The sequence below is a fragment of the Mandrillus leucophaeus genome, unplaced genomic scaffold (assembly GCF_000951045.1).
Source record: "Mandrillus leucophaeus isolate KB7577 unplaced genomic scaffold, Mleu.le_1.0 Scaffold342, whole genome shotgun sequence".
Taxonomy (NCBI): domain Eukaryota; kingdom Metazoa; phylum Chordata; class Mammalia; order Primates; family Cercopithecidae; genus Mandrillus; species Mandrillus leucophaeus.
The window spans coordinates 1,230,727-1,254,748 of NW_012103610.1; the positions used below are offsets into that span (position 1 = coordinate 1,230,727).

At 37.5% G+C, this 24,022-nt stretch overlaps 1 protein-coding gene across 1 annotated transcript in view; it reads right to left on the minus strand.

The window, feature by feature from the left end:
* ACAP2 (ArfGAP with coiled-coil, ankyrin repeat and PH domains 2) overlaps positions 1–24,022 on the minus strand; it is a 180,351-nt gene that overhangs the window by 33,142 nt on the left and 123,187 nt on the right. The window contains exons 9-11 of the mRNA XM_011988964.1: positions 18,188–18,262; positions 16,746–16,757; positions 12,033–12,145 (exon numbers count right to left, since the gene is read on the minus strand). Of these exons, the coding sequence (XP_011844354.1) occupies positions 12,033–12,145; positions 16,746–16,757; positions 18,188–18,262 (200 nt within the window). The remainder of the gene's footprint in view (positions 1–12,032; positions 12,146–16,745; positions 16,758–18,187; positions 18,263–24,022) is intronic.

Consider the following 24,022-nt stretch of genomic DNA (forward strand, 5'->3'; position numbering starts at 1 on the left):
CACAGGTTAGGAAAATTAAAGTACTACATTTTGATTAATTTCATGTCATAAATTTACATCCTAACAAAAGCAGTTACCCTTTATGCTACCACCAAATAATAACTGTTTTAAAGTACAAATTTAGTTTTTGAGGTTCCTCAAAAATAACTGAACTCTTTCCCCAGAAATAATTGCTTTTCTTATAAAGTTGGTATAAATGTATATTGTGAATAAAAGTATACACTTGTGGCCAGGCACAGTGGCTCACACCTGTAATCCCAGCACTTTGGGAGGCCAAAGCGAGTAGATCACCTGAGGTCAGGAGTTCGAGACCAGCCTGAACAACACAGTGAAACCCAGTCTCTAATAAAAAATACAAAAATTAGCCAGGTATGGCGGCAAGTGCCTGTAATCCCAGCTACTCAGGAGGCTGAGGCAGGAGAATCACTTGAACCCGGGAGGCAGAGGTTGCAGTGAGCCAAAATCACGCCATTGCACTCCAGCCTGGGCCACAGAGCAAGACTCTGTCTCAAAAAAAAAAAAAAAGTATCCACTTATATACAGAAAAACATTGAAACAAATTGTGCTTTATTTTCAACCTTTCAGCAGATAATTCAGTAAGAGTCTGATTTGATAAGCACAACAGAAAACTAATCATGTCAGAACTGACATCTAACAAGAGACAATCACAAATTAGCTTGGTCTTAGTTTCACATAAAATACTCTTAAGCAAATTAATCAAAGTTATTACTACAAATGATTCACTCAAGTATTTATATGGTTCTGCTCGTTACTGTAAATTATTAGGCAAACAATTTACTTACGACCTTCTTTAGAAGAAAAATCTAAGCTATGTATGACATATTTACTAATTCTAATTTATTAAAACAATAAAAGACCTAAAGGCATAAAAAAAAATTCAAAATTCACAGCCAAAAGCCATTCAGAAAAGAAAGCAAAACTTCTTATAAAGCATGAAAAGTAAAACAGTATTTGAATCATTATTTTAAAATTAGTTTCATGTGAGATGATTTCTATTGTAACATTAGTTATTAATCAATTAGCAGATAGAGATTCTACCTTTTCATTGGTACTAATATGAAGCATTAGCAATTGTATTTAGACATTTAGAATTTCTATTTTTAAAAATTAAGTTAATTATCCAAAGCTGTTCTCATCTCATGACTAGGAGATGTTTTTCCATTTTTAAGCCATTCACTAGAAAGACTGTTAGGTTTTCTTACCACTTAAAGAGGAATCACCTTTACCATTAAAAAAGACATTTGTTAAAGAAGCATCTAGATAAAATGAGCTGGGTTGCCTCTAAATGCAAATCATCAAGAGGTAGGCTAGAAAAGGAAGAACTTCTGGGTTTCTTTACTTTGGGACAGATAGTTGGTTAGAAATGTTAAGGAAGTACCTACAAACAAACAAAATGGTGCAACCCTGCCACATGGGATGACATGCAATGGAAACAATCTCTGATACTGATGAAAGCGTTTATGTAAAAATCATTTGAAGTAGGGTGAACTGTAGTAATACAAAATCATTTGTTTTATATCATAGTCAATTCCATAATTCGATGAAAGCTACCAAGAGTTTTACTGAGCAACAAAAATCACACTTATGTAAACTTTTCACGCTTCTGAGGTCTTCAAAAAATTAACTTCTCTTGACCTGCTGCATCTTAGGACAGTATCTTCTAAAAATCGTATCAAAATGCTATATTAGAACGTATGTTGTTGTCAGAGACCTATCCCTCTGATTATTAACTCCAAGGATCACATGTATTTCTGAAACCCAATTCCTCTGCCATCTATCTGCTTCTGAATGACGTTTTCATATCATCAGTTTTTATAAACTGAGGAAAGAAAACATAAACTCTTAATTTTACATCTCTTAAGGAAAAATGTCATACATCCTAGGTAGAAAACATTTTTTCAATTATTATACTAAGATCTGTGTGTCTTATGACACTATCACTCCTCCATTGTTATTACAAATAAAAAAACTAATAACCTAACATTGACCAAAACTTTAATCAAGTAAAAGGGAACATAATTTTTAATTCTTTCTATAGAATAATCCTAGTTGTTATTAACATTTCATTGTTGTTGTTGTTTTTGTTTTTTTGGTTTTTTTGAGGCAGAGTCTCACTCTGTCGCCCAAGTTGGAGTGCAGGGGTGCGATCTTGGCTCACTGAAACTTCCGCTTCCTGGGTTCAAGCGATTCTGGTACCCTAGCCTCCCGAGCAGCTGAGGTTACAGACACACGCCACCACACCCTGCTAATTTTTGTATTTTTAGCAGAGATGAGGTTTTACCATGTTGGCCAGGCTGGTCTCTAACTCCTGGTCTCAAGCGATCCACCCACCTTGGCCTCCCAAAGCGCTGGGACTACAGGCATGAGCCACCACGCCCGGCTCTAATTGTTACTAACATTTCTAAGAAAAGGAAAAGTAAGACTTAAAAATAGCTCATGGACTGTGAAATATAGAAAAAATACTTAAGTTTGGATTCAGAAACTGACCACAAAGCCAAAATACAAGACAGCTTTTTGTTCTGTTTTGTTTTGTTTTTTGATTTTGTTTTTGTTTTTGAGACGGAGTCTCACTCTGTTGCCCAGGTTGGAGTGCAATGGCACGATCTCGGCTCCCTGCAACCTCCGCCTCCTGAGTTCAAGAGATTCTCTTGCCTCAGTCTCCCGAGTAGCTGGGATTACAGGCATGCACCGCCATGCCCGGCAATTTTTGTATTTTTAGTAGAGACGGGGTTTCGCCATGTTGGCCAAGCTGGCCTTGAACTCCTCACCTCAGGTGATCCACCCGCCTCAGCCTCCCAAAGTGCTGGGATTACAGGCATGAGCCATCGCGCCCAACCAAGACAGTTTTTAAAATAGAAAAATTTGCTTCATTAAGAAAAATAAGGTACCACTTTGTATCTCAAATTGAAATAACTCAATATAATACACATTTTATTAAATTCTAAATATTATACTTTAAAAATATATGTTGTAAATATTAAATTTATAAATTATTAGTTATTAATATTAACATACCAATTAGAGTTTCCAAATGACAACATTTGGGCAGGAAAAAATATATATATATACACAAAAAAATATTTTACCATGTTTGATCACTAGTCCCACACTGCTCTTAAAATCAAGAACATGAGTAAAAGTCAAACTTTGAAACCTGTAGAAGCTTTATTACTAGAACTGTTAAGGATGATGGGTTTATTTACATATCCATTTAAGTGCCAAACAGGTAAACAATTGGTAAAAATTAAAAGCCTGAACATGAATGCTCCTTTACTTCAATTTATATATTTATTTCTTTTTTTTTTGAGTCGGAGTCTCGCTCTGTCGCCCAGGCTGGAGTGCAGTGGCACAATCTCAGCTCACTGCAAGCTCCGCCTCCCAGGTTCATGCCATTCTCCTGCCTCAGCCTCCCGAGTAGCTGGGACTACAGGCGCCCGCCACCATGCCTGGCTAATTTTTTTTGTATTTTTAGTAGAGACGGGGTTTCACCATGTTAGCCAGGACGGTCTCGATCTCCTGACCTTGTGATCCACCCACCTCGGCCTCCCAAAGTGCTGGGATTACAGGCGTGAGCCACCGCGCCCAGCCTTCAATTTATTTTTATACAGAGAAAATAATGGCAAAACAAAAAAAGGTAAGGAACTGACAATGTATTCTTTCAACATAATCAATATGGTTTTACCAAAAGGACTAATCCTAGTTACTGCTCAAATTTTTAAAAAGAGTTTACTAGCTTATTTCCCTCTATATTTTTATTTGTTTAGACATATATGTAATTTTTTTAGAGACACTCAGCCTGGAGTGTCATGGTGCAATCACAGCTCACTGCAGTCTGGAAATCCTGGGCTCAAGTGATCCTCCCACATCAGCCTCTGGAGTTGCTGGGACCACAGAGGCATGCCAGCACACCCAGCTAATTTCTTATTTGTTTATATGTATTTTGGCAGAGACGGGGTCTTACTATGTTGCCAGGACTGGTCTCCAATTCCTGCGCTCAAGTGATCCTCCAACATCGACCACCCAAAATGCTGGTATTACAGGTATAAGCCACATATCCAGCCTTTCTCTTTTTAAAAAAATAAGACATATTTAAAAAAGGAAAATTACCCAATCTGTATCTTCTTTGGGTAATTATAAATAAATCAAATATTCCTTTAAAGATTAAAACAAATTGAGGAGATGTGCAATTAAAAGGTATAATTCCATTTCTCAAATAAAATATTTATATTTTCTTCCCAATTTAAAACATAAAGAGACTTTTTATCCATTGCAAGTAATCCAACTGAAATGCAAGTTAATTATGAGCTTTCTCGTGCCAAAAAGGAAACTGGAGTAAGGTGAGGGTAAAGGGAAGGAAGCCATTTGGTACCTGATATGATCGGGCTTTTTCCTGTCATGTGAAAAAACGGGGCAGGATTAAAACATAAAGGAAAGGTGGTAAAAGAATGAAAACGAAAAATGTGCAAAATAAGCAAAGGACTAGCATGATACGAAAATAAAGCAAGAATTAAGAAACAAGCTTAAGCTCTGAACCTAACAAAATAATCAAAAGTATCTATTGCATTTTATTTACTTTTTATACACATATGCATTTGTACAATTAATTCCAACTCTTAGGACTCTGAAAATTTCAGGAATATTCAAAAAGTTCTTCAAATACTATGTCATAGGAAGTTCTGATAGGACTTAGCATACTTGGGCATCTCTCTACTATTATTTTCTGCCTCAAAGTTCATGGCTATAAAATATAGATAGTACCTCGCACCTCATCTTAATAAGCTACTCCTAAAAGTTAAGGAAGACAATCACTGTAGGAATTGTCTATATAAACCTGAGATAAATGAAGTTTTCATAAAGAAAGTAGGTTCACTAAACAGAGGATGTCAAAGATTATAAAATATTAGCCAAATAAACATTTCTGCCAATTGCCCATCCCATTTTCATGAAATGATACACGGGACTTGAAGGCCACACATACATAGTATTAACCTTTCATCTATGTATATACTTCTTATAATACAAAAGGCCAATAGAAATAAAACATTTACATCTACATCAGCAGCATACAGAATATTTTGCTTTAAAGTATCGTGTAGTATATTCTATGCTTTTAGTTGTATTTTCTATTTAAACAAAGAGCATAGCAAGCAATTATTCAGTTTTATTAGTTTTTCCAAGTTATCACTAAATAAATTATGTTAGTATCTATTTATTTTCCTTCTTCATTCACCTTTTCTGAATTTATCATAAAAAGCAAAAGAGAAGTTAAGTTCTAATAATCCAATAATGTGAGCCTGAAAGGAAGCTGCCATACTGAGAAAATGACCCGACAAAGAAAAATTATTGTGGTGACCTCACATTATCTTCAGAAAAATACATTGTATAGATTTATAAAATTTTTGAGATATTACAAACTACAACAGTCCACATAAGAAATAAAACTTTTTACTCCTTATGCTATTTCAATCACATCATACAAAATATTATCTATTCAGTTAAATTCCAGATTTTGGAATCATCTGAAATACACTTGTAATTTATGAAGCACAAAGTGAGGTTTAAAAACTATCTGGAAATTCCTAGTCACACTCACATTTCCCTGAGGAAGAAAGTAATTTTTTTTATTTTTAATTTTTGTGGGTACATAGTAAGTGTATCATATTTATGGGAGAAAGAAGTTTTTTTTTTTCTTTTTTTGAGATGAAGTCTCGCTCTGGTCATCTAGGCTGGAGTTCAGTGGTACAATCACAGCTCACTGCAACCTCTGCCTCCCTGGGTTCAACTGATTCTCCCACCTCAGTTTCCCAAGGAGCCGGGATTACAGATGCATGCCACCATGACCGGCTAATTTTTATATTTTTAGTAGAGACAAGGGTCTCACCATGTTGGCCAGGCTGGTCTTGAATGCCTGACCTCAAGTGACCTGCCCGCCTTGGCCTCCCAAAGTGCTGGGATTACAGGCATGAGCCACCATGCCCAGCCAGAAGGTCTTTTTAAATAGTTGATTTTGATAAGACTGTATGCAAAAATTCCACAGAAGTATAGGTAATAGCAAATGTGTGGTACCCTATGGTGACTAAAACAAAAAAGGTGCCCTAAAAGTAATCCATAAACAATCCCCCAAATCTTCATATTTGAATCACTGGATTCCTGAATTTTTAAAATTAACTCACCAATATCATAAATACAGTCGTTTACTCAAAGTCCAGTAAAATAAATTAAGCTGGACAGAGAACTGAATTTTGAGATACTTTAAGAAATTTAAATTCCAAATTTTTAATATTAAAAAGCAGAAGATAATTCTAAATAACATTTAAAAGATGACTCTTCTTTCTTCTCCCTTCTGTCTAGTTCCTTATCTATCGCCTAGTAAATACTTAAAGACTTTAGTCACAAGGTTTGGACTTTCGTTGTTGATTGGCTGATTGAGACAGGGTCTCCGTCACCCAGGCTGGAGTGCAGTGGCACAATGCAGAGGCTCAATGCAGCCTCAATCTCTTGGCCTCGAGCGGTCTTCCTGCCTCGGCCACCTGTGTAGCTGGGGCTACAGGCACCACACCACCGCACCTGACTAATTTTTGTATTTGTTTTTTGTAGAGATGGGGTTTCACCATGTTGCCCGAGCTGGTCTCAAATTCCTGGGCTCAAGCAATCTGCCTGCCTTGGCCTCCCAAACTGCTGGGATTAGAGGCATGAGCCACAATGACTGGCCTTATATGCTATATTCTTGTACAAGTCAGAATTTTACTAGTGTTTTTGGCAAAACGTTCTTCAACAGGATGTGAAAATGGTATTAATTTGCTATCCATAATTTTTCCTAATGTAAGTGTTTCAGGAAGTTCTTTTAAAGTGAAGTATTTTTTCATAGTTGAAGCTGTATTTTGTTCTATCAAAATAAAGATGGTTTGGAATTTTCGCAGCAAGTAAGAAAAATGCCATAGGATACTTGAGGAAGAGTTCAGAGTTCCAGGTTTTGCACCTCAATTTGTTCCCAAACCAGCTGTGTGACTTTGAAAGAGTGACCACCTCTCTGAAGCTCCATTTCTTTACTGAAAATAAGGGTGTTCTACAGTCTATGATTCTAATCAATAAGTGCCATTTCACTACGGATAGATGGCATCTCCTTTAAAAATAGCCTAATTTCCAAAGCAATGTTTTTTCACTTTGTAAATAGGAGGTAATGTCTACAATTGAAAATTTAACCATTATTCCTCACTTGATTTTAGCTGCATTTTAATATCCATGCCAATGTAATTCAGAAAATAAATAATAATGAAAAGGTTCATGTATAAATCAAAATTACTTTCCTTCTACTGTCCTAAATGGCAGTGCAATATTCCACTAACACTTACTATGCTTCATTTTGAAGTCTGAGACCATCTCTCATTGGAGTAGTCCATGGAAGTTCATTTCTTTTCTTCTTAACATAATGGTATGTTTCTACGGATTTACTGTATTTTCACTTTGCTAAACTCTAAGTAGGTTGTTTTGAAATCTGAAGGCTAAAATTCAATGCTGCCATTATACCATGAAAACATACTGGTGAGTAATCTTTATTATAAAGACTCACCAGTCAAGCTGTTTTTTTTTGCTTTCCCCCCCCCCCCCCCAACTTCTACTCTGGCTACAGAAATTTATCAGGAAAGGCTTAAAAGACTACTACTGTCTTACTTTTTAGAGCTTAGAAAATGTAATTTTAATTTTTCATTTTCACTTTAGCTAGAAATATTATTTCTAACCACACCACTTGAGTTGGTCCTCCTATATTCATGTACTATTCTTATTTTTATTTATTTATTAAGAGACAGAGTCTCACTGTGTCGCCCAGATTGGAAGTGCAGCAGCACAATCCTGGCTCACTACAACCTCTGCCTCCTAGGTTCAAGCGATTCTCCTGCCTCAGCCTCCCAAATAGCTGGGATTACAGGCATGTGCCACCACATCCAGCCAATTTTTTCTATTTTCAGTCAAGACAAGGTTTCACTGTGTTGGCCAGGCTGGTCTCAAACTCCGGGCCTCAAGTGATATACCCGCCTCAGCCTCCCAAAGTGCTGGGATTACAGGCATGAACCACCACGTCCAGCCCATGTATTATTTTTAAAGCTCTCTAAACTCAGGTTTAACATTAAATATAATCATTCTTCTTTCCATTTTTATATTCACTCTCAGGTTCAGAAAAATTATTTTGAATAAAACAAATCATCTACCATGTAAACATCCGTCAGTATCAAATGCTGGGGAAATGCTCAATAAATCACTGACATTCAGAAATGTCAGTGAATGCTTTCGTTTTTTTGAGACAGAGTCTCACCCAGGCTGGAGTGCAGTGGAGCAATCTCGGCTCACTGCAGCCTTTGCCTCCTGGGTTCAAGCAATTCTCCTGCCTCAGCCTGCCGAGTAGCTGGGATTATAGGCATGCACCACCACGCCAGGCTAATTTTTGTATTTTTAGTAGAGATGGGGCTTCACCACGTTGGCCAGGCTGGTCTCAAACTCCTGACCTCAAGTGATTCACCCGCCTCAGCCTCCCGAAGTGTTGGGATTACAGGCGTGAGCCACCATGCCCACCCAGTGAATGTTTTTTCTATATAACCTTGACACCAAGACATAAAAATAATTACACTAGAAATCCATTTTAATAAAACATTAAATTTTTCCATTTAACAAAAATGTACACAAAGTTAAACTTACCAGGAAATTATATTTACTAACGTCCATTTTTTAAAAATAAAAACAACCTTCTTTATCATTAAATTCATATTCTGGTCAATAAACACATTATAACCAATAATAATAAATCAACCAGAATCCAACTACTACTCATATTACAGAATTCTGACTACTTTTTTATTTTTGGCAAAAATAGAGGCATCCTTGAATAAAAGATTAATCACTGATACCCAGAAGAATGATCCTGCGACAACCAGTCTTTCAGTTGAAGCTTTAATGTCTGAAGTTATTTCATTTTAGTATATTACTACATGAGAAAATACAATGAAATATTTTACACATTCTTTTAACAGACATTTAACAGATTTATATTTTATAAAAATTTGTTTAGCAACACCTTCAAAGTTTTTGATAGCCATCAAGTTTACAATAAAGGAGCATCAGCTGCCACAACTTCACATATGAAAAAATTCCCATTTCCTGAAACTCCTGTTTTATTGAAGTTATTGCAAAGATCTAAAGATCAGGATCACCTAGCTTAAAGATTCATAAACATTTTGTTCACAAAGTGCAGGAAAAAAAAGATTCATAAGTGATATGGACTGGTTCTGTCACTACCCAAATCTCACCTTGACCTGTAATCCCCACGTGTCGTGGGAAGGATCTGGTGGCAGGTGACTGGGTCACGCGGGTGGTTTTCCCCACGCTGTTCTCGGGATGGTGAGGGAGTTCTTAGGAGATCTGATAGTTTAAAAGTGGTAGTTTCCCTGAGCTCGCTCTCTCCTACCACCTTTGTGAGGAGGATGCCTGCTTCCCCTTCCGCCATAATTCTAAGTTTCCTGAGGCTTCCCCAGCCATGGAGAACTGTGAGTCAATTAAAACTCCTTTCTTTATAAATTACCCAGTCTCAGGTAGTATTTTTATAGCAGTGTGAACATGGACTAATACAGAGAACTGGTACCAGCAGAGTGGAATACTGCTATAAAGATAATCTGAAAATGTAGAAGCCACTTTGGAAATGAGTAACAGGCAGAGGTTGGAACAGTTTGGAAAGCTCAGAAGGCAGGAAGATGAGGGAAAGTTTGGAACTTCCAAGAGACTTGTTGAATGCTTTTGACCAAAATGCTGATACTGATATGGACAATGAAGTCCAAGCTGAGGTGGTCTCAGATGGAGATGAAGAACTTATTGGGAACTGGAGCAAATGTCACTCTCACTATACTTTAGCAAAGAGATTGGCAGCATTTTTGCCCCTGCCCTAGAGATCTGTTCTTAAACTTGAAAGAGATGATTTAGGATATCTGGCAGAAGAAATTTCTAAGCAGGAAAACATTCAAGAGGTGACTTGGCTTTTCCTGAAAGCATACCGTTATATGCTTTCACAAAGAGAAGATATGAAATTGGAACTTAGTTTAAAAGGGAAGCAGAGCATAACAGTTTGGAAAATTTGCAGCCTGACCATGAGGTATAAAAGAAAATCCATTTTCTGAGGAGAAATTCAAGCCAGCTGCAAAAATTTGCGTAAGTAATGAGGAGCTGAACGTTTATATCCAAGACAATGGGAAAAATGTCTCCAGGGCATGTAAGAAATCTTTGAGGCAGCCCCTCCATCACAGATCCAGAGACCGAGAGGGAAAACAGAGTTGTGGGCCAGGGTCCAGGACCCTGCTGCTCTGTGCAGCCTTGGGACTTGGTGCCCTGCGTCCCACCCACTCCAACTTCAGCCACGGCTAAAAGAGGCCAAGGTACAGCTCGGGCCACTGCTTCAGAGTGGGCAAGCCCCAAGCATTGGTGGCTTCCACGTGGTATTAGGCCTATAGATACATGGAAGATGAGAATTTAGGTTTGGGAACCTCCAACTAGAATCCAGAGGATATATAGAAACGCTTGAAGGTCCAGGCAGAAGTAGTCTGCGGCAGGGGGAAGAGCCCTCATGGAGAACCTCCCCTAAGGCAGTGCAGAAGGGAATGTGGGGTTGGATCCCCCACATACAGTCCCCACTGGGGCACTGCCTAGTGGAACTTTGAGAAGAGGGCCAACATCCTCCAGACCCCAGAAAGGTAGATCCACCAAGAGCTTGCACCATGCACCTGGAAACACCGCAGGCACTCAATGCCAGCCCTGAAAGCAGCACAGGGCTACACCCGCAGAGCCACAGAGATGGAGTTGCCTAAGGCCATAGGAACCCACCCCCTGCATAGCCTGCCCTGGAATGTGAGACATGGAGTCAAAGGAGATTTTAGAGCTTTAAGATTTAATGACTGCCTGGCTGCATTTCCAACTTGTGTGGGGCCTGTGACCCCTTTGTTTTGGTCATATTTTCCCATTTTTAATGGGAACATTTACCCAGTGCCTGTACCTCCATTGTATCTTGGAAGTAACTAACTGGTTTTTTATTTTACAGGCTCATGGACGGAAGGGACTTGCCTTGTTTCAGATGAGACTGTGGACTTGGACTTTTGAGTTAATGCTGGAATGAGGTAAGACTTTGGGGATCTGTTGGGAAGTCATGTTTGATTCTGACATGTGAAAAGGACATGAGATTTGAGAAAGGTCAGGGGTGAAATATGGTCTGGCTCTGTATCCCCACCCAAATCTCATCTTAAATTGTAATCCCCACATGTTGAAAGAGGGACCTGGTGGGAGGTGATTGGATCATGGGAGTGGTTTCCCCCATGTTGTTCTCATGATAGTGAGGGAGTTCTCACAAGATATAATGGTTTAAAAGTGGTAATTTCCCCTGAGCACTCTCTGTCTGCCGCCTTGCGAAGAAGGTGCCTCCTTCCCCTTCACCTTCTGCCATGACTGTTCCCCAGCCATGGAGAATTGTGCATCAATTAAAACTCTTTTCTTTATAAACTACCCAGTCTCAGATAGTATCTCTATAACAGTGAGAAAATGGACTACTACAATAAGCAAACACTAAGTCAAAATGTACATAAACATCATATAGAGGAGAAACCAAAAAAGAAAGCTCACTTGTCCTATTCATCTATCATATTCATAATTTGTACTCAAATTTATTTTATGACAAATACAGGAGGTAGACCATATTCAAAACTGATTTACTATAATGAGCTAGCCAGCCACTATAGACCAAGCATTACAAAATTTTCCTTGCTTCCTTATTTAATCCTTGCTTACTTTTAGAATTTAGAATTAATGATGTTATTCTTCACCTGCTTCTAAAGGGCATCTCTCTTCAATAGCCTGGGTTCAGGGAAGCTTCTATGGAATTTACAGAAGTTAAAGAATTACGAAGGAGAGAGCTGTCAAATCACGGAGAAAGTCGGAAAATCAAAACTATGTACAGATCAAGACCAGTATTTGAAATATATTACCTGTTCCAAGTTTTGAAGGCATTGCTGGCTCGTTTGAACAGATATCCTTCCATAACTATGCCATTTGCAGCATCTACGTTATATTCTAACTTAGAATCATCACTGGAGAAATCCTAGACAAAACAACATATAAAGAAGTTCATATGACTTGACTAAGTTTCCTAGACAAGAAATGGATCCTAAGGAAAGAGTTCAAAAGGAAGAAAAGGTTTATATTAAGACAGTTACAACAACAATATTAATAAGAAAAATGAAGGGAGACTTAAATGATCAATAATAAATAAATGTTTCAATACATTAAAGTATTTGACTTTAGCGAATTATTTTATGCAATACTTATTGTGATGACCTAAGGACAGATAATTGTATAGAATATAATGCAAAACAGAAAATAAATCAATATAAACTGTATCTACATTGTGATTAAAAGCACAAAATAATATGTATACAAATAAACAAGGGAAACAACTAAATACTACACAGGCTATTATGTTTAAAATTATCACAACTTTTTTTTTTTCTTTTTTGAGACAGAGTGTCGCTCTGCTGCCCAGTGTGGAGTGCAATGAAGTGATCTCAGCTCACTGCAACCTCTGCTCCCGGGTTCAAGTGATTCTCCCGTCTCAGTCTCCCATGTAGCTGGAATTACGGACATACGCCACCATGCCCAGCTAATTTTTGTATTTTTGTAGAGACAGGGTTTCACCATGTTGGCCAGGCTGGCCTTGAATTCCTGACCTCAGGTGATCTGTCTGCCTCAGCCTCCCAAAGTGCTGGGATTACAGGCATGGGCCACTGCACCCAGTCCATCACAATATTTTATGGTGATATGTGTTAACAATTTTTTTAAAGTATATGGTTATATTTAATCAGGATTATTTAAAGTTACCACTATTTTCTAAATATATTACTACCATGATAGTTTTTTTGTTTTTTTTTTGAGACAAAATCTCACTCTGTTGCCCAGGCTGGAATGCAGTGGCACAATCTCAGCTCACTGCAACATCCGCCTCCTGGTTCAAGTGATACTCCTGCCTTAGCCTCCTGAGTAGCTGCGACTACTACAGACGTGCGCCACCACGCCCAGCTAATTTTTGTATTTTTAGTAGAGACAGGGTTTCACCATGTTAGCCATGCTGGGCTCAAACTCCTGACCTCAAGTGATTCACCTGCCTCGGCCTCCCAAAGTTCAGGGATTACAGGCATGAGCCATTGTGCCTGGGTATGGTAGTTCTTGAATCTGACAGTGTCTATGGCACTTTTTCCTAAAATAAAATTTAGTTTTCAAAGGAAATGGATCTTAGTCTACAGTTTGAAGTGGGCAAGTTGAACTCCCTTTTTTATGAGTACTATGAAATCACTCATAGTCTTCTTCAAGGGTCTTAATGATCTAAATCTTCACCTGAATGCAATTTAAACTTTCAATTTTCTTCCAAACATTCATGAAGTTTGGAAATCAGAAATTCAATATTTAAAATATTGCCTAACAAACTTCCAAAGCATTTTGAGTAAAACTCTAAGACTGCTGTTTTCAGCAAATTTAAAACTCTAAAGCCAGTCCCATAACTTTTAAAATTCCTCCTGGACCAATAATGAAAATGAGAATTCTACCCTACTAAGGAGCAGTAAACCTCCTGTCGTGCGAAACATTGTGGCAGCATCTGCGGAGACGCTGGGGCCCTGCCTGGAGGCGAGCAGAGGACAACCATCTAAGGGCCCTCCAAATTGAAGAGAGTACTAAGTCAGGAACAGGAAACAGACTAAATTCAGAACTTTAAAAGAGAAAAAAATAATAATAATAACCTCTCCTGACGCCTTTGAAACATTAACCACGAAAAGATATGATAATCCAAAGTAATCAAATGAAGCAGAATCTGTAAACGACTTGCTACATTTCTTCCTACTTTTTCTTTGGGGAAAAAAAAATCAGGGAAACTTTAATTCCCTCATTTAAAATTTATTTGAGGCTATAATTTATTTAATTATACAGATAGAATTAAGTAAGCAATAAATATAATTGACTTTGTTAACATTCTAAAGGTTTCGTTTGTAACATCTTCAGTTTTTCATAACTTTGGTCAACTTAAAAGACTTCCTTGAAAGTGCAGTGTATTATAAGTGTTTCTCTAATTTTCAACTATATTTCTTGAGATAAACTGTCTTCACTTTAATTACTATTAATATCAACTAATATTTTGTAGTACTTAAAATGTGACAGATTTCATAATTTTAGCAATGAAATATGTTGGACGAAAGACATAGTGTTAGAATCTCCTTAAATACATTGATGACCTGATAAATCAGGAAGGAATACTCAAAGGCAAGAGACTGAGTGAGCACTGGAATTCAAAGAGGTAAGGAGAGCAAGGACATCTGCCTATCAGGAGAACTTGAGTTTTGGTGTGAGGTCCAGGGAACAGAATGTAAAACCAAGGTTGGTCAAAGGGGAATCTAATAGAAACTTCCCTTTAAAATAGCAAACAAGACAAGAAAAACCACTGTTACCACTTTCACTCAAGATCACGATGAAACTCATAGCCAGCAAAACAACAAAAAAAAGTACAAGATTAGAAAGAAACGAAAAAACTATCATTATTGGTAGATGATAAGACTTTATACACATAGCATCCAAAATAATTGAGAGATAAATCAATATTAAAAGAGATTACTGGTTACAAAATCAACACAGAAAAATCAATGTTATCACAGACAGAACAGTGGTAAAATAAATAAATTTAAAGATAACATTTAGAATATAAATATCTAGGAATAAATCTAACAAAAGATGTACAAGAAAAATCATAAAACTTTATGAAAGCCATTAAAGAAAACTTAAATAAATGGAGAACATACCAAGCGCATAGAATCAAAGATATAATAAAATAAACATATCAATTTTGATTCATAGAAGCTTGAAGAAGGAAAGGTAGGAAGATTTGCTATTACATATCAAGAATTTGCTTGCCAGGAACAGAATGACAAACATTCATGTTCTCACTTATTTGTGGGATCTAAAAAATAAAACAACTGGACTCAGGGAGCTGGAGAGTAGAAGGATGGTTACCAGAGGCTGGGAGGTGTGGTGGGCACTGGGGGTGTGGGCGAGTGGGGATGGTTAATGGATACTAAAAAAAAAAAAAAAGAGAGAATGAATGAGACCTAGTATTTGATAGCACAACAGGGTGACTACAGTCAAAATAACTGTACATTTAAAAATAATTAAAAGAATATAATAGGATTGTTTGTAACAGAAGGATACAAGCTTGAGGGGATGGATATCCTGTTTTCTATGATGTGATTATTATGCATTGCATGCCTGTATCAAAATATTTCATGTACCCCATAAATAATACCACCTGCTATGTACTACCAAAAACTAAAAATGAAATAAAAAATTTTTTAAAGCATTTGATCAACAATTAAGCAACCTGGTGGGAAAATGAGATAAAAAGACTAATAGTTCACAAATAGGATATCCAAATGACCAGTAAATATAAGATGCCCATTAGTCACTAAAGAAATCACTCTAAAGCCAAAAATAATTAAGACAGCATAGTATCGACAGTTTAGACAAAAAGACAGTGAAACAGAATAGAGAAACTGAAATGGACCTCACATACGTGATATATAACACAGGATATACCACAGAGCATTTGGGAAAGAGCAAACTTTTTAATAACTCGTCTGGATCAACTGACTACCAGTGGGAGAATTAAAGGAAACGATCTCTACCTCACACCACACACAAAAACCCAATTAAAGATCTAAAAAGTAGCACGGTGGCTCACACCTGTAATCCCAGCACTTTGGGAGGCTGAGGTGGATGGATCACCTGAGGTCAGGAGATCAAGACCATCCTGACCAAAAAGGTGAAATCCCATCTCTACTAAAAATACAAAAATTAGCTGGGTATGGTGACGCGCAGCTATAATCCCAGCTACTTGGGAAGCTGAGGCAGAAGAATCACTTAAACCCAAGAGGAGGAGATTGCAGTGAGCAGAGATCGCGCCACTGCACTCCACCTGGGTGACAGGACCAAAAAAAATAATAATAAAAATAATCTAAAAAGTAAATCTATAGTACAAGATATATCTCTTCATGATCTTGAAATGGAAAGAATTTATTGAACAAGACACAAAAAGCATCAACCATAAGACTGATAAAAATAAGCTATATGAAAATTAAAAACACATATGCCTCAAATGTATTATTAAGTTGATCAAACAGTTAGGCAGCCTGGTGGAACAATGAGAGAAAGATTAATAGACATTTTACAAGTAACATACGCAAAAGACCAACAGATACAAGATAAGGTGCTTAAGCTCATTAGTCACTAAAGAAGTTAAAACTACGAGAAGATGTCAGTATCTACTGATCAAATCGGCCAAAATCTAAAAGTCTCATAATATAATGAGGTGGCAAATAGGAACTTTCATACAGTGCTGTCTGCTAAGATAGTATAATATTTTGAAAAACAATGTAGCATTATCTGCTTATGCTAAATGATCTACTAAAGCTAATACACCTTCTAACTCAGCAGTTTTACTCCTAGGTATAAATATATCAGAAATGCAAAATGCATGCACGTATCCACATATGAATGTTCAAAGCATCACTGTTTCTCCAACTGATCAATTTAAATTTTTGAAAAATCTAAATAACTACATGAGACATACTTTCCCTTAGTTTTTAGTGGATTTTTTTTTTTTTTACCTGTAATGCAGCCTTGTGTCAGCATTTAAGGGCAGAAAAGAGGTGAGCATTCATAATGAGCAAAAAGCAGCACTATTTTCTTTAAAGGAAAACAGTTGAATATTATTTAAAATCAAATAAGTTATTCTTAGAGTTAATAATTTACCATTTTGAACCTTCAGCACAACACTGAACTGTGTTCACAATAGGAAAAGATATTAAAAGATGTGTACTGTTTATTAAATAATTCAATTTAAGGAAATATTCAAATATTCCTACAAATACCATGATATCTCATTTTAATTAAAAACAATTGGTCCCAATTTTTAGCAATCTTTTCATGATCATGTCATTAAAACTCGTTACCCATCAAAACATCAGACTGTACACTTTAATTACGTAAAATTTTTATTTGTCAACTTAAAATAAAGTTACCCAAACAAAAGTTAATCTAACTTTAAACAAAACAAAATAAAACGTGGAGTTTGTCTCACCTGACACTAACCAGAAAGTAACTAACTTAAAGGTGGTCTTGTAGAAATCTTTCCTTTTTAAATTATTTTTCTTTGAGCATTAATACTCCATCATCAATTAAATTTTTCTTACTTTTACTACTGATTTTGTTTTCTTTTTTCACTGACATCTTCTATATCAGATCTAGTTTACTGGTATTTTAAATTCTAAATAAACCATTAAAAAGTTGATTTTACTGCTCAATACCAAGAAAACAGATTTCTTAAAGCAATGCTAGATGGCATCCTGTACATACTTATATTTCTATATTCAACTTTAACACTCTCCCTTTATTTTCAGATAACTACACAAAAAGTACCACTGACGATATAAGAAAGTTGAGTTGCAGGCATGTCACACTCAACTCTTTTAGCATGAAGAAATAAAAACTGGTTTAATATTTGAGTTTTCATTTTTAAAAACATTATTTTCAAAGTCAGTTTTGCTAGGTTTAGGCAATTCAACAGGCAATGCAGGTGAAGCTTTAGCATCTCGTCACAGAGAGGAAAGGCTGCCTTGCAGTGACTGCAGCTGGAAAGTCTGTAAGGCCAAACACGCATGTTGACACTAAGATGCATCCACACGCCCTGCCCCGCAACACACACACAGACGCACTTTTACAGGGAGTTGGTGGTATCCCGAATGTAATTATGAATAGTGTTTTAAATTCTAACTAAAGGCCACTTTTAGCTTAGTTATGGCTCTAAGAGATTTAAATTTTTATAAACTGATTCAAGGAGCACAGCTTTCAAAGATTGGAAAAAATAACAAAATACGTCCCTTAATATCTGAAGAACATTTCGCTCTTCAAAAACAGAAGAGGAATTTATCTGCACAATTTAATTATTAGAACAACCCAAAGATGTGTTCCAATACAATGACACCTTGCATAAACCAACAACCAAGCGACTGTGTAAAACGGAATTAATTTTTAATTTCCCCTGAGGTACCTTTTGTTGAATGGTGGAATGTTTTTGCTCCATTTCTCTTTTCTCCTTTGCTGCATCCACAACCAGTCGATCCAACTGTAAAAAGGGAAAAAGAGAAAACTGCAGACTTAAAAAAAGTATGGATTATTTTTTCAAACCATATTCCAAATCATTTCACAGATAAATAAAAAAATCACTCAATTTAAGCTTATTTAAAAAGGTTTTGGCTAAACTTTGAAGTAGAAGTTCATATTTTTTTCTGCTATCAAGTTCTCTTTGAGAAGACCCATATCTCCATTAGAAGAAAAAAGATTTCCAAGAATAGCCATGGTGCTGTACATACATGATTGGAGGCCTTGTCACAGGTACCCCAGTGATACACTTTCAATCCTTAAATAAGGAAAATGACTCTAGCTTAAGCTGCCTGCTGACCTACTAAGCAAATTCAGGTAGTTAAAATCAAAGATACGAAGAAGACACTAGTGACTTCTTTCCCATAGTAGCAAAAAGTAGTGCAGCTAAACTAGTACCAACCAGCTAAACCAGCTCTCACAAATTCACTCTAACAGCTACTTCCAATCATTCAAGATGTTTCTTCATGTTTTCAGGTTGGCTCCCTAACGTCATAATCAAATCTAAAAAGAAGAAAAAATAATTCACCAGATAAAAGAGAAAGCTAAAAATAATAAAAGAATAGTAATCATTCATAAGACCAAGGTAAGAAATCAGCAATTCTTAAGGCTCATTTTTAAAAGCTCAAAAAACTTAATAAAACTATAAAACCCGGCCGGGCGCAGTGGCTCACGCCTGTAATTCCAGCACTTTGGGAGGCCAAGTCGGGTGGATCAGGAGGTCAGGAGTTCAAGAACAGCCTGGCCAACATAGTGAAACTCCATCTCCCCTAAAAATACAAAAAATTAGCTGGGCGTGGTGGCAGGTGCCCATAATCCTACCTACTCGGGAGGCTGAGGCAGGAGAATCGCTTGAACCCAGGAGGCAGAGGTTGCAGTGGGCTGAGATCACACCACTGCACACTAGCCAGGGCGACAGTGCAAGGCTCCATCCCCCCCCCCAAAATAATATACACATATATAAAAAACCCATTTATTTCTTGTTCCTTTGTATTAGAAAGGATATCCATCATAAGGGAAGTATTCAATTTCCGGTAATATGTCACAAGAAATGCACTGGCTTCTTGAAATCATATTTGCTAAACTAACAATAATTGGGTTATACATTATTAATTATGTGGGTTTCATTGTCTAGACTACGATGATGCTTTCCAACTCTGAACCTCCATCACCCATAAATGATTAACACATGTTCAATAAATGAAAAAATTAAAACATACATATCAGATCAGCAGGAATATGGAAAAAAGCATTAAATGTCTAAACATTTTAAGTTGTATCTTTTAAAAACTAAATTTTTAAAGTCTCTTTCAAAAAAGCTATTTGATCCTTTATCACAAATGATTTTCTTCTACAGAAGAATAATTCTAGTCAGATAGTATTACTGAATAGTAATAGAGATTAACCAAAAAAATACCCACAATAAAACAGATCTATCACTATTATAAAGTACGTGATACAGCTGGCACCCATACTACTCTAGGATCTAATACACACACACCTTAGTGACATGTAGCATTGATTTAGTGGGTATGCTATACATGGTGCACTAGAAAAATATATTCTCACACAAATTTCTTACGCGGAATGAGTGGACTAACCATCCTATGGTTTTTACGGCTCTGAGTGGCATATAAATATTACTCATTCAGACTGAAATGCAGCACAAGGGAGCCCCCAAATTCAAAATATTTACAAATATGCACGCATATACTTTACATATGAATTCTGCAATGTAGGTGATGGTTTTCTGCCTGTCTAATGGGTAAGAAATGTCTCTTGCAGCCAGGCGCGGTGGCTCATGCCTGTAATCCCAGCACTTTGGGAGGCCGAGATGGGCAGATCACGAGGTGAGGAGACTGAGACCATCCTGCCTAACACAGTGAAACCCCGCCTCTACTAAAAATACAAAAAAAAATTAGGCGGGCGTGGTGGCGGGCGCCTGTAGTCCCAGCTACTCGGGAGGCTGAGGCAGGAGAATGGTGTGAACCCGGGAGGCGGAGCTTGTAGTGAGCCGAGATCGTGCCACTGCACTCCAGCCTGGGCGACAGAGCAAGCCTCCATCTCAAAAAAAAAAAAAAGAAAAAGGAAAAAAGAAATGTCTCTTGCATCCCTAACCCCATTGCTATTACAACAGGAAAGTGGGGACAATTCCCCCTCTCTGATGGGGAAAAAGAATAAAGAAAAAATGTCTTTCGTGATGGTGGGGGTTTGGGAAAAGGCACGAGTTGGGGAAATGTGAAGACTGGCAGAGTCTTATCTTCTAGACACTGGGAAATGTATCAGGAAGATAACTTGGAGCACAGTAAAAAGGGCCCCGTGTTTGTGTTAGTACTGGACATTATCCATTTTAATAGGTTCCTATCACTAAGCAGGTATCCCTGGTCCTTCTGTGTTTTAAATCCCTTCCACTCCCACCAACCTCAGATATCATCACTTCTCTTTCTCCTTTTCAACTTCTCCCTCGAACTACCATCTGCTTTTAAGTTGGTGCAAATCATTCTACCTTAATAAAACCGCTGGGAGTGGGGAGGGATTGCATTGGGAGTTATACCTAATGTAAATGACGAGTTGATGGGTTCTGAGGAGTTGATGGGTGCAGCACACCAACGTGGCACAAGTATACATATGTAACAAACCTGCACGTTATGCACATGTATCCTAGAACTTAAAGTATAATAATAATAATAATAATAATAATAATAATAATAGAAAAAAAAAAGAATCAGGAAGTTCCAAATCAAAAGCAGTTCCTGAGCTCCACTGAGGGAATGCAATGGGGAGGCTTTTACAGACCAGACACAGAAATAAAGCAAACACAATATTTGATTGGTTATAGTTAAAAATAAAATAAAATAAAACCGCTAACCCATACTCTTTCTCCAGCTACCACATTCTTTCCCTTTTTCCTTCATAACACAACTTCTTTAAAATACTACCACCTTCTCTATTTGCCCCTTCCATATTAATCTACCCACTGTAATTCAGCTTCTACTGCCCGGGTCCCCAGCGCCATGGAAACAGCATCTCTCACAGAGGTAACAACTTTTTGCTGCTAAATCCAACAGGTATTTCTCAGTCCTAGGTTTACTTAACTTTCTAATAATTGAAGCTGATAACCACTCCTTCCCTTTGAAACACTTTTCCTGGCCTACAATGCCAGTCTCCTGTTTTTCCACCCCCTCACTCATCTACGTCCTAGCACAGCTTCTCTTACTGAGCCATCTCAAAATTTAGTCCTTCTTAGGTCCCTGCCCCAAGTCAGTTTTTTTTTTTTTTTTAACTCAATACCAGTGGACCTCAACCTTAACTTACAAAATAAAAATCTTTATGTATGGTGTCTAGGCAACTAGATTTTTTTAAAAATAGCTCTATGATTCAGAGATATCTAACTCACCCCCCATCAACTCACCCACTCTTGTGGTTGCAATCAGCAACTATATGCTACTGATTTAGTCTACTTCCCTCTTTTGAGCTCCACAAATATCCACTTACACGTCTTATCCTCACAAATCAATATATTTAAGCGTGAACTCATCACGCCCTTCCACCCTCGAATGGGCTGTATATTAACCCTCAAATCTAACCATTTCTATCTCTACTGCCATGACCTTAGTTGCAGATGCCAGTATCTACTAATTATGAAAAGAATATCGCAATTGGCCACCTCCAACCCGGACATCTTATCGACCAGGCACTACAGGCTCTGGGGCTTAGATGTTTTTCAAGGACCTGCAGACTTATTTGAGATCTGGGGCGGGGGGGGGGGGGACCTATAAAACTAAAATGATTAAATGTTTTAAAAATACATAGTTTTTTCAGCTAGCCAACTGCAATTCAACTCACACTGCTTTTATAAATTATGCTGAATATAAGATGACAGTGTAATCTAATATTTGATAGTATGTGAGGAATGTCTAAAACCTAGGAAGGTCTCTCCTTCCCCCCAAGTCCGCTTACATGTCCTGTCTATATGTTCCTGCAACACTTTGACCCTTCCCCATATGGTGGAAAAGCCCAGCTGTCCCTCAATATCTGTTTTCTCCTTCTTCCTTAACAATGGAACCCCTAAATTCCAGCAGGTCACGTGGCTACCTGGCATTAAGGTTAATTTCCCTTGCAGCTACTGTGACCCTGTGACTAAGGCCTTGGCATTGGGATGTATGTAGAAGTGATATGTACAATTTCTAGGAAATGTGCTTAAAAAGAGAAAAACGTATCTTTCATTCTCCCTTCCTTCTTCGTATTAGCTGGAATTTGGGTATGTTAGCTAAAGCTTGATTAGCCACTTTGAACTTTGAGGTAGAATCCAAAAACAGAAGCCTGCACTCCTGCTAACCAAGTTGCCGCCATACCATGTCTTCAACTTTACATAAGAGAAATAAAACTCTCTTTTTTAAACTACTAATATTCTCAGTTTTCTATTCTTTGCAAACAAACCTCATCCCAACTGTTACACACACAAGGTATTCAGCACAGAGATTAAGAGTGTGGTGCCTTGTTGGCTTCTCCCAAGAGAGTAAGTTCTGTAGAGGCAGAAAACAGAATACATGTAATCCATGGCATATGCCCTACATGTCCTTCCCTGTCTCAACACACACACACACACACACACACACCACAACTCACACATACTCTGGTCAGTAAATGCAATTCCCATTCCACTCTTACCTTTTTCCTTAAACTCAATTTTTCTTTTCCTTTTTTTTTTTGAGACAGAGTTTCCCTCTGTCACCCAGACTGGAGTACAACGACCCAGTCTTGGCTCACTGAGAACTCCACCTCATGCCTCAGCCTCCCGAGTAGCTAGGATTACAGGCATATGCCACCACACCCAGCTAATTTTTTTATTTTTAGTAGAGACGGGGTTTCACCATGTTGGCCAGGCTGGTCTCAAACTCCCAGCCTCATGTAATCTGCATGCCTCAGCCTCCCAAAGTGCTGGGATTACAGGCATAAGCCACTGTGCCTGGCCTAAACTCTATTTTTCATCATCAGTCCCCTCCTCTTGGAAACTAAACTGAAACATCCTGAGAAAGAAAATCACCTAAAAATCGACAGTGTTAAATAAAGAATGCTCATCAACAAAAAACAAAGTCCCCCGAACAGATCTAATATAACGTTATGATCAGATATGAAAAAATAGTTTGAACATAACGACATTTTTATACATATAAAATTTGTATGTATATGTATAGAGCTATTACACATAGCCATAGATAGCCACATGTGACTATACGAAATGAAAAAGTTCCCAAGAGCTCTATAATTTTAAGATTCTAAAATTTTTTTATTCAAATAACAAGATACAAGTTTTTAGAAAATAAAAAAGAGCTCTAACTCAACTGAAAAGCAAATTGGAACAATAATTCAATTATCCAAATGTATGAAATTTAAAAATAAGTCCAGTTATGTAGACTGCAAAACACACACTTTGTTTTTATATTTTTTATTTTATTTTATTTTTTTTGAGACGGAGTCTTGCTCTGTCGCCCAGGCTGGAGTGCGGTGGCATGATCTCGGCTCACTGCAACCTCCGCCTCCCAGGTTCACGCCATTCTCCTGCTTCAGCCTCCTGTGTAGCTGGGACTACAGGCGCCCACCACCAAGGCTGGCTAAGTTTTTTTTATTTTTAGTAGAGACGGGGTTTCAACGTGTTAGCCAGGATGGTCTCCATTTCCTGACCTTGTGATTCGCCCGCCTTGGCCTCCCAAAGTGCTGGGAT